This window comes from Mastigoproctus giganteus, chromosome 6, assembly GCF_048544385.1.
Source record: "Mastigoproctus giganteus isolate SK-2022 chromosome 6, ASM4854438v1, whole genome shotgun sequence".
In the NCBI taxonomy this organism is placed as follows: domain Eukaryota; kingdom Metazoa; phylum Arthropoda; class Arachnida; order Uropygi; family Thelyphonidae; genus Mastigoproctus; species Mastigoproctus giganteus.
Window position 1 is genome coordinate 18755927 of NC_143580.1, and position 12140 is coordinate 18768066.

At 39.2% G+C, this 12140-nt stretch overlaps 1 protein-coding gene across 1 annotated transcript in view; it reads left to right on the top strand.

Annotated features, from left to right (window-relative positions):
* Window positions 1-1464: 1464 nt before the first annotated feature.
* Window positions 1465-12140, top strand: part of LOC150084028 (nose resistant to fluoxetine protein 6-like) — a 51820-nt gene continuing 41144 nt past the window's right edge. The window contains exons 1-4 of the mRNA XM_090375759.1: window positions 1465-1804; window positions 4288-4505; window positions 8984-9098; window positions 9276-9369. Of these exons, the coding sequence (XP_090231885.1) occupies window positions 1465-1804; window positions 4288-4505; window positions 8984-9098; window positions 9276-9369 (767 nt within the window). The remainder of the gene's footprint in view (window positions 1805-4287; window positions 4506-8983; window positions 9099-9275; window positions 9370-12140) is intronic.

The window sequence follows — 12140 nt, forward strand, 5'->3', positions numbered from 1 at the left end:
TTTCTTGATCCACCTAATTTACCAATTGAGGTCCCAAAGGATTATTTCTAAAGAACAAAGACTCTTCGAAAGCTTTATAGAAGAATTTCACGAAAAGGTGGAAGAATTCAATATCTAAAGATCACAACTGGGAATTCATTTCAGAGTTTCAAAGATTTTCCGAGGAATTTATTCAAGAAATTCAAAGAAACATGAAAAACGTTACTCAATTTCAAACTCTTTAATGCGGTGTATAAAATTGGTGCGTGATTAGAATTGGGATTTTGAATTAAATTTGGAGCTTGAAACTCATTATTCGATTAAAAATTAAAATAACTTTGATTTTTGATATTTTAGATAATTTTAGGAAAATAAACAATTTTAAGGGATAAGGGATTTTTTTTTAGGGAGAGGTGATTATTGCGCTTGTAAAAGTGTACATTTGAGGAAGAACTAGATTTTCTATATTGCTGGTCGAGTTCGAATCAGTAAAAGAAGACGTTAGGAATTTTTTTAGGAATTTTCTGACAACTTGCCTGGGGTAGTCAGGCTCAGGCATGGCTAAGGCGGTTTTTCTCCTGGTAACTGAGGTTTTTTAGTTGGGAAACGGAGAGGATCTGTTTTTCTTTCATTTTAACAATGGACGATGCCTTATTGCACAGCCTGTAGTCACTTGAAGGCAGGGATGTGGAAAAGACAGATTGGCCTGCCTAGGCCATGGACCATAAGCATATTGAACATCTTTACCATCTACACGCTAGGCCAACATTCCCACAGTCAGTGGCTGAACTGACCACTGTGTCGATGGAGGAATGGATAAATTTCCGCTTTCTGTTATTAAAGAAAATGGTTTGGGATCTACAGACGAGAATCAGAGTATGTAATTGTGGTCTGCAGACATCGTGTGAATTCAAGGTCCTTTGAAATTTGGAATCGTCGGGGGTACTTTCCAAAATAGAGCATATATCCATTTTTTTATTTAACTGGCCTACTAAAATCTATTTGAATTATTTATTAATATAATTAATCGTTAATTGAAATCAAGTTAGTTGTTAAGAGCTGAAGTTAGACAACTTCAGCTGTCCAAAGTGGTCGAGAATTCACTCTTTTCGTTGCAAAATTTTGAAAGGAATTTGAAATTATTTTGGTGAGATTTTGAATACAAAGGTGTTTACGATTTTGAGACTATGAGTGGGAAGGGTTCTGAGAGAGAGAGAGAGCATTTTTCCTTATTAAGTATCGTTTTTCAAATGAATCATAAACATGATATTCCAGCGTAAACCTGTTTTTTCGAAATTTTCTAAAGAAGATCCGCTTTCTGAAGGTCTCTCCAGACGTGCACACGTCAGGTAAATCTCAGTGAACTGTCTAAACTCCCCCATAAATCTGACACGCAATGTTCTTTCTGGAAAACAACACGGTTGAGGGAGATGTTTTGTTACTTTTACTAAGACCCCTAAATACTACATTCAGTCAAGTACAGCGATGGCCTACAGTTGGATTTTATGCGTTACGTGTCTTTGGTATAACGTTGTAGTTGGTAGTGATGACCATGCCACCACAAACAATTCCATCAACTCTCCAGTAGGTTTAGAAACTCAAAATGGAACTTTCGAGGTTCCTTCAATTCCGAAGACTCCAGACAGGTACCTCGCTGCCCATATAATGACGGGGATCCTCCAAGAACTGTCGGACAGTATAGGGAAAATGTTATTTCCTAAACTGATGAGGATTTTTCTAGAAGAAGAAGTATCTTCGTCGTGTGTGCAATCCATGATGAAATTCGGCACCTCATTACGACAGATGAAGACGTGGGCTGTGCAAAGTAAGTCATTTTTTCAAGACGTACTCAAGTGCTGCGTAAATTGTCCATTATCTTTAACATGTTCAATGGATCTGTCGAGGACCTTTTAAAATATCATTAAAATCGAACAAGTAGTAATCTGGGTTTTATTTATTTATTTTTTCTTAAGGGTTTCTTATATACATGAAATCATCCTTTGGATGTTCCAGCATTAGTCGAGAAGGAAACATTTTTTCGCTGAGAATGTTTTCGGCCAAGTTTCCATTCTATAACCACACACGGTTCCTCAAAAGAGTAGTTGGTTAAATTTTGTGGAGATTTTAAAGTTATGGATCTGTTACTCAGCCAGCCACTTGGTTACACAAAAATGTCGTGTTCAGTGCGATTGGGGAAATTCAGCAAGATTCCAACATTGGCAAAGATAAGTGTGACCATCAAGACAGTTTGGCACTAAATAAGATAAAAGACGAGCCACTGCATATGGAAAGAAATTGCTTAAAAATTTGTCTTATATTTCAACTACATTCGGAAAAATCAAAGCGGAAATTTTTGTTGAACCTGAAATCGGCAAGTTGCTGCTAGATTTTGTATTATGAAAGTCCATAAAACGCCCTCGTGAGAAGCACAATTGGTATAATCAATATCGTCTCCAAAACGAGTGGAAAAGACCTGAGTCCGAATCCCATAAATGAGGCGAGGAATTCTTCTGGGTCTTTTTGAAAACGTGGGTAGTTAGTCAGTCTCAGGCGAGGGCAGCATAGTTTTTTTCCCACTAAACTTGGGTTTTTCCTCCATCAAACAGTATGTCGATAACAGAACACGCACAATTCACAGAAATGTTACACCCGACGCAATATGGCGTAAGTTGCCAATGCGCCTAAAACCCCCACAACAACCGAATGATCCATGAACCAAAGAGAAGGAGATTTTTGGACTAACTTTAAAATCTGGCTTTTACAAGAGAAACAATTCAACAATCGGCTCTGCCACGTCCATACTACTAGCTTATTGGTATTACATAATTTCTTCTTCTCAATATACCTTCTCAATAACTCTTGGTATTGTGTCATACTGCATTACAGAGAGAAAATTATCTTCAATTACAATTTTCCTTAAGCATTCCTAGTTTATAAGAATCCAGCGTGCCTCTTTTGAATTGGAGTTCTAAAGTTAACAATCAATCTTGCTCCCCTGGGCCAAAGTTTCCGGGTACTAAACTCAACAATATCCTACTTACAGTTTCACCAAGTCAGGCCAGCTTATTCTATAAAGATGAGTTATCTATTGATGACTTTAATTCGTTGGCTTTTTGCGTTTTCAGCTTCCTTCAACCTTTAAGAAGTCAGTCCTACCATATAGTCTGCCTGCCTCTGGGCAGGAACTGACACCCATCACCACTAAGGGAATGTTCTTCTCAGTTCTGTACCTCAAAAGTCTCTCGAGAACCGCTAAGTCGACTGGCAAGGCACCACGACTATCTGCGGGGCTTCTGTGGAGACCGTTCGGCAAATTGTATTTACATTAAGCAACGCAAGGCATTGAGCTGCCATCAAGTGTCGTCTCACCAAATAACTGTTAACGACCTGACCCAAGGCTCCACAGGCATACGTTATTACTGGGACAGAGAGGCACTTTAAAGAATTTCTAAGTTCCTACCTTTGATTCCCCAGTCAGTTCTCGTTATTCTACTCAAATTCCCATACAGTTTCTTAATTTTATCCTGCATGGCCTTCACATGGAGAATAAAACTTAGTCTTTGGTCAAGATTAACTCCAAGGTACTTCACTACAGCGACAAATCGCAAGGCGAGTCCGCTCGGTATTACAATGGACCGAGTAGGCTGAGGATCACCAACACTGGACAATGGGGAATTGTAAAATCACTGCCTGATCTGCCATTTTCCGGTTCCAGCTGTTTCGAAATGATGGAGGGATTAGAATATGGCAAAAGTAGCAGGGATCCGTGAGCTATCCTACCAGGTGTCAACAATGCACGACTCCCGGTGATGTTGCAATAGTGTGGACAGTGGTTTCGTAGTACACATTGGTCTTATTAATAGCAATAGAGCGACATTTGGATGTCACAGGTTAACTGAAATTGTTCCCGAATTGGCGCATCCATTCATGTTTGCAATATATCCATTTGGGAATGAGTACATTTACTAGGATTATGCCTTTTCTCAAAAGGTCAGTATTCAACATACTAAACGCTTTGAACACCTGTTTCAGTCAATGTCAGACGGATTCAGGCTGTTTTGGGGGCCAAATGGGGATGTGATTAACACGGGGACCTCTCAATAAAGCAACAACTCATTGTATGCATAATATTTATTGCTGATACAGGATCTTGGGATATAAACTGATTTTAATAATAATAATAATGATAACTGGGATTTCGCGATAAGTGGTATTCTTAATGATTGTTCATTTAGTATACATGTATGCCATAGTTTTTCAATGAACCACTAACGCGAAAATATAAGGTGTACTATGATTCTTTTACAGTGCTCGATGCTTCAGGAAAGATTCCAAGTGGAATACTCTCTGGAGGCATCACCGAATTTGGATCTTATGACGAGTGTGTCAGCATCAGGGTTCCAAAGCGAAATGGAGAAGAAGCCTTCCGTGGTCAATACTGTACCGTGGTTATTAACTTCCCACTTCCGCCTTTTACCCCGAATATCAGCATTGGCCCACTCATTACCACCCACCCCAACGGACCGGTAAGTTCTCACAGCTGAATAGAAATTGGTTGAACGGATAAACATACAATTTCTGGATAGTATGGATTGCACATGGGAAAAGAAATTCACTCTTGGGTGGCCCTAATGTGATTTTTTTTCTTTTAATCTTTGCAGTGAATAAAAGATAATTTCAAAAGTATTTCAAAAATTATTTCCATTTTTCATTAAAATAATTTCCATGTTCGTCTAGAGGAACATGGAAAAAAATAATTAATATTATTTTTTATGTATTTTTTACTTCTTCTTCATTTTAATTTTTAACTTAATTTTGACTCCAATTTTCCCCGATAGCGATCACCTAGGGACGGGCGAGTGTTTGTGAACCACTACTCTTTTCCATATTATGTTGAAACTGCAGGATTTGTTAGGAGGGAGGGAGTTCAATAGAGACCTGCATTCATCCAGAATTAGTGATAGAAAGATGAAATTTGTTTGCTCGGTTCCTTAAAACCTCTATAGCATTTGCACAAATTTTGGTTTTGATCTGAATTCATTTTTGGGGGGCGGGTGCTCAGTGAAGTGGCGTGTTACAATGGTCAGAGAGGAATACGGATCACTGATTTGATTTCTCTTTCTACAAGGGAAAACAGCCAAAACAATCCAAGAAATAATGGTCGATGTTTATGGAGAAAACTGTCCGGGTATTATTGCATATTGGTATAAAGAATTCAACTGTTGAAGAAGAACCTCAGTGGAAGACGAAGAAATACCAGGTCGTCCAGCGACTGCTATACGAGAAGAGTGTTGAAAAATTGAGGCATTAATCTTGGAAGGTCGTCGTATTACCATAAAAGGACTAGCTGCAAAACTCCAAATTAATGCAGGGTCTGTTGAGAAGATCATCCCTCAAAAGTTGCATATGAGTAAAGTGTCTGCCAGATGGGTTCGGATTTCTCATTATTACCAGAAGAAGGAAAGGCACAATTTGCAGTTGAAATGTAGTCGATGTGCCAGGAAATTCAAGAGGAGTTATTTTCATGGCTACTTACCACGGATGAAACTTGGATTCAAAATTGGAAGCATGCAGAGTAATCACCATCGAGAAAAGGCAAAGTGTAACTAAGGTGATGCCAGTTTTTTGGGATCACCATGGTGTGTTACTAGCACGTTATATTCAAAAAGAGCTGTACTCTGATGGAAAAGTATTATTCCAACCTCCTCATAAAGCGCCGTGCTTTGTTAAAGCAAAAGTGTTTAAAAAATGTTGTAAAAGTGTAGTACATGGAGTTCGCTTCCACTTTCTTGCACAACCATTTCTGGGCGAATACAAACAGATCATTTTTTGAGCTCCCGCCCCTCGTATTTAAACATATGTTACCCTACCAAAATATTCCGACACACACCACCCATTGCAGTGAATAATGTAAAAGAGATGTATGCCAAGGGGGGATGGATTTAGAAGTCTGCAAACAATGGAGCGTGGAGGACCTTTAGGATGTTTCAAAGAGGTTTAATCTTCCGATGATATTTCAACAATTTGTGACCATGTGCACATGGTCACAAATTGTTGAACAATACATATAAAGCGCTATGCACCTGAAACCCTACAACAACACATAGGGCTTACTATCAAGTATTGGTTAATGCAAAAGCACCCTAATACAATAAAAACAACACTTCTCCAGTAGAAATTGTTATTATTATTAATTGAAGGTATTGAGTTCCACCATCTAGATGGCACCCTTTCTGTAATTATTATTCCCTCTTCGGCTGGTGGGTTGGCAACCAGGGTGTAAGAGTACACAACAACGAAGTGAAATATTTGGACAATGTGAGAAAGTCATAAGAAATTAACTGAAGCTAGTTATGGTCATAACGCCTTGCTGTAGAATTTAGTAACACGTATTGGACAAATCCAAAATGCAAAGCAAAATTTTATTAAACAATAAATAAAGGAATATAAAGTTTCTGGTGAAAATATAGAGAAAAATAAGAAGCAATAAATTCACAGGGAACGGAAATCTCTGGGAGAAAACACCATGCTGCCTTCTTCTTCTGAGATTAAGCTACACAGCCAAGTTCTTCGAATTGAAAGATTTTATGTTCACTTACTAGCGAAGCGTAATTTTTTAAACGACCAAATTGTTAGCTCAATCTGCAACCACACAGTGCATCCATTTTGGCTTTTTCTTTTATGGCCCTCTAAGAACTCCCCTCATCAGAGTTTAAACAACCATAACGTGTTTTTGTTTCTTCGCGTCGTTGGAGGTTAACTATGCTCCAATGATTTGGACCTTAAATTGTTTTAGTACCAGAAATAATATAATTTCAAGTGAATTATATTAAACAATTTGAAAAAATCAGCTACATTAGGTTCGAAATTATACTTTAAAATAAGAATAATATTACATTCGTTCATTTTTATCAATTTCTTCTTCATCAAACCTATTAATTCTCTTTGAGAAATCTCTTCTGAGAACGCAAACTACCCAAATAATGCAACAATGTCTACTGCAGTTGCACTATTATCTAAGAACTACAAATCTAAGAACCAATACTAAAAAGGCATTTGAGCTCGGTTCCGAAATTACTGTTATTTATATGGACGTCCAGGCTATATTTGATGCCAACACGTGCTGGAGACGTGCTGTGGTTTATTCAGACTTGAGAACAGGACTAATTTTCTTCGCGATTTCAAACTGCGCTACACCAGGACTATTACAGATGGAGTTCCAGAAGGCGGGGTCCTGTCTGGTATCTTGTTCTCACCTGTTCTTGCTCTATTTGTAACGGGCCGAACTGATATCATTACTTTTGGGGATGACATAAAACTATTCACTCGTATCAACTCTAGAGACACTGTTGGCTACCAATGCCTTAATCCTTCAGAAAATCGAGAACCACAAAGCTATCGTCTCCGGTTTCGGTCTTCACATCAATCCTGAGAATTCGAAACAGTTGAAATTCTCGCTCAAAACTGAATCCACAAATGATGGAACCGAATTAAAAGGATCCGCGATTTCTGCTATTCAACAACAACCCCATCCGGGAGTTGACCGAAAGCTAAATTAGAAATAATACGACACTGCCCTACGATTTATATCCGGACACCTGCTTTTAGACTAAAAAAAGAGAGCTCTTCTTGTGCATTTAATATTTTCTGTTGAAATCTTTTGCTTTTATAACAGCCTTCAATCTTCGCGGCATACTCGCCACCAGCATTTTATAAATGTCACGTGATATGTTTCTCCACTCGGCCTTTAACAGAGTTACCAGTTCCGTCTTGTTCTTTGGGCGATCTCGACGTGCACGTACCCGACAATCGAATACATCCCAAACATGCTCAATACGGTTCAGATTACTCTGGGCTGGCCAATCCAAATTTTCCACCCCCATGTCCTCAAACCACTGTTACGACCCCAATAGTATGGCATGACATGTTGTCTTGCTAATGCAGGTATGGGCCTTCACCGAAGCATTGCCATAATGTTGGAAGTGCATAATTGTCCCAAATGTCTTGGTATTGCACAACATTCATGGTTTTGTCAATAATGACTAATGGGCCCAAGCCATACCATGAAAAGTAGCCCCATACCATGACACTGACTCCACCTAACTTCATTGTTGGGAGGATACAGTCAGGAAGGAGCTGTTTCCCTGGCATTCGCCAAACCCAGAAACGGCCATAAGACTACGTAGAGTGCGAACCTCGACTCATCTGTCGTAGGACTCTTTTCTATTGCTCTACAGTCCAGGATTCGCGCTCCTTACGTCACGTTAATCGGCATGTAGCATTTGTTGAGGTAATTAATGGCTTATGAAGAGCTACACGACTATATAATGGATTGTACTAGTACTGACATTGTCCCAATACACTCACAGAGGGTTTGTGACACTTGGCCGCACAGTTTTTCGCAGAATTCTATTGTCCCGTTCTGTTCGTTTTCGGGATGAATCAGTTTCAGTCCTATTCCTCTGCCATTTGCGTAAGACGTCACTAACCATTGACCTAGCGATCCAAAGAGTGACTGCGATGTCTCGTACAGAACGCTTGCGTTGGTGGCATCCTACGATTATTCCACGTTGGAAGCCTTTTGATTCTGTTGATCGTGTCATCTGGAATGCCCCCTTTTGCAATTGCCTGTTCGAAGCCCAGTGTACATATTTATTCAAGGTTCTGTGATGTTTTCATGCACAGGACCTGTTTCGCCCTCTAGGGAGGGGTGTCTGGATATTAATGGTAGGGTAGTTTATGTTTAATATGTTGTTTCATCTTTGTTTACTGTGTTGTGTTATCCTTTGGTGTAAACCCCTGGCTTTTAGCCGCGAAGGGAGTTGTCTATGCCGTGTGCCTTGGGTATACAATAAAGACTTCTACTTTTGAACACATTTTTGCAATTTGGGAAATTATCTGATGGTACTAATAAAATGGCTGGGTAATGTAGCTATCTCTGTGATTTTGTCAATTTTGTAAATCTCAACAACACCTTATATCTTTTTTCATTGTCTATTTGCAGGTGGTGGATTTGATGAAAGGTTTCACGAATTTGTTGTACGGGGGTAACTATAAAACAGGATTATGTCTCCCTTCTGCCTGTTCACCGATGGATGTTCAGAAGGTAGGAAACAGAGGTACGTTAATGTATCCAATCCTGAAGAATTGCTGACATGTACAGATACGCATTCCTCATATCCTAAATTGCCTCAATGTAAATTTTTAAAACATAATTGCTTTATACAGTGAATTTATAGATTGACGTTTATATTTCTTCATTGTTAGCCTTAAATGGATTTTTCATTTCTGAACAGCCATCAAGCTCGTCAATGAATCCTTGAGTGCATCGGTACCTCACTGTCTCGTAGATGAACCAGTCAAAGTAGAAGTTGTACATATCGTCTTCCTGTAAGTGAAGCTCACTCTCTGATAACAGTTTGTGATATACATTATATTGCCAAAAGTATCTGGACTCCACTGGGATTTGGGAAATATGACCTATATCTACCATTCAACTATCGGAAATAGGAAACGATAAAGAAATAAGCAGATCAATGAAATCGAAAAGATGACTGATTGATATTACACCACAATGCGCCGTATATAATGACTCTAACTGCACGGATTCTGTGGTCGATATTCCGTACTGGACGAAAAATCCCAGTTTCCGGGAGGAAAAATCATTTCCCCTGTCGGAAACCGATTAACACTGCCACCTTGTGAAACAGACCACAAAAATATTCAAGGGAATCGAACTCTTCCACAGTGTCTGCAGGATTGCAATTCTTCCAAAAGTGCTACCCACGAGGGTCCAAAAGATGATTGAAAGTACTGGCTTAAGAGAATTAGTTTGAAGACATGAGCGTGCAAAAGCTACAAGAATCTATCCAAAGCACCCTCCTTAACCCATTGAACACCTTTCAGATGAAGTGAAACGTCGGCTTTGGCGAGAGCAATAAGCCTCCAATTAGCAACTGAATTAAAATGGTGTTCTGGAGGAGTAACTGAGGACCCAAAATACCATCTTTATGTCATCAATGTTTTCGAGGATGCCATCACAATCTTTCCAACACCGATTGTAAAATAAGCGAGTTCTAATCCTATCAATGACGACAATTTCTGTTATCAAATATTGGTTTGGATTCTACCGACAGGGGTATAAAATATAATTAAGCTAAGCTAATTCGTTAGTAGATATTGTATCAATGAAAAGTTCTTTTAAAGTGCAGGTGCTCGGTTATTTTTGGCAATATAATGTACATATTATCCTCAAAAAGCATTTGGGCGCCATTCACACGGAACAAAGTAATTTCATTATAAAATAATAATAACGTTGAACGTCAGTACTCTCGGATATAATCGCTTTGATAGCAATCGAAGTAAGGTCTTCCAATTTGTGTCCCAATTCCAATTTGCCTACACGTGCTCTCTTATGTTGGGATCATGACTCTGAGACAGCCAGGCTAACTGAGAACTTTCATATCCTCAAGTCCTGTAGTACAAGTCTGACTTTTCTGGATGAAGCATGAAGGATCCAGCTCCACAGAATTAATAGATCACGCGTACCACTGAGTTGTTCAATATATCAGTACACGATGTGGCATGGGAAATTTTTTCCACCATGATCAACGGTTCCAGGCCGAACCATAAAAGCCCCAAACAAAGAAGATGTCCGTTGTGAAAATTGCTGTTTAGACGGTACAATGAAGTCAGAAGTATCTTCAAAGCATTCTACAAACCAAATTAATTTTAACGCTTGAAAGCAATGAAAGAAACCTCATCACTTGATAAGATGTAATTCCCTTCTTCCAGACTCTACAAACAACAACTAAAGGTTCTACTCTGTACCAGCATTGGAAGATAGACATAAGATTTTATTGAGACATCTGTAGTGATGTTTGTTCGTAGTAAGGTTTTTGGAGCATTAGCGGCTAAGTTCCTCCGTGTATATTGTCTGTTTATTGCGTTTGTTCTGTGCCCGACTTTCTATTTGCTAGACGAAAATCTCCAGTTCCCACGAGAAAAAAGCATTATACACTCGCTTCAGACAGACTACCTAAGCCACGGTATGAAAGTACCCATGCAAATTCCTCTAATCATGGATGGGATTCGAACTCAGGTCTTTTTCTCCCGGTGTAGGGAGGTCGGCGATTCTGTCAACTGTGCAACTGAAGAAGGCCTTTGTTGATGATATAATCAACCTCTCCGGCAATCCGAAATTTCTATCCCTGAACTTTCCCGACTTGCTGGATCCTGGTTGAAATTTGGTTTTGTAACATCGGCTACTGCAAATCTTCGAAGCTTCTAACGGTCAGCTACGCGGATACACGTGTCTGAGTTCCGTGGTTCATAGGTTTATGAGGGTCTGTGGTTAAAGGCCAAACACAACACCATCTGGAAAAGAATTGCATCCTAATAGGTGTCAGCATGGTTCTTCCCTAATAAATCTGGTTAATTGCTGTAACGGTGTCCACGTGGCTTGCCGTTCTAGCCACATCTGTTGGCTAAGGTTTGAGGGCATTGATAACGGGAGGAATTTTTATGGGCCTTTTTCACAAGGTGACGGAGTTAGTTGGTCTCAGGCGAGGGAGTATGGAATGATTTCGTCTCCCGGAAACTCTGGATTATCGTCTACAAAAGAGAAAATCGACCACGGAACATACAAGGAGATAATTGTGACTTTATATTATATTATTCATTTGCATATTTGGTGAAATGATAGATGCTCAAGAGGGCATCTACCAATGTGTAAAATCCCAAAGCATTAAAGTAATTGGAATGCAAAGAATTGTAAATTTTAAATTGAACTGGCGCAAGACGAATCTTTACTTTAAGACAGCAACAAGTAAAACAAATTCAAATCAATGCCAATAAATGCAAATAGATGCAAAGAAAACTCTTACGGTGATGACGTGTTGCCTGGTTCAATGTAAGGACAGCAACAACAGTTGGACTGGAGCAATTTAAAGCCAGAATGCGGAAAACGTGTGACCTTCTGGATTGAAACTTATCGTTAGTGCCAGACTATCACGAGCTTCAATTCAAGAAAGAAAAGACAACTGGTTTCTCCAAAGGGTCCATCTCTATGATTTTTAATGTCTGCAAAGCACGGGGTTCTTCTACAGTTCAAAGGCGGAAATGTAACAGAAAGACCATACTCCAATAGCGAGGCAGTCGTA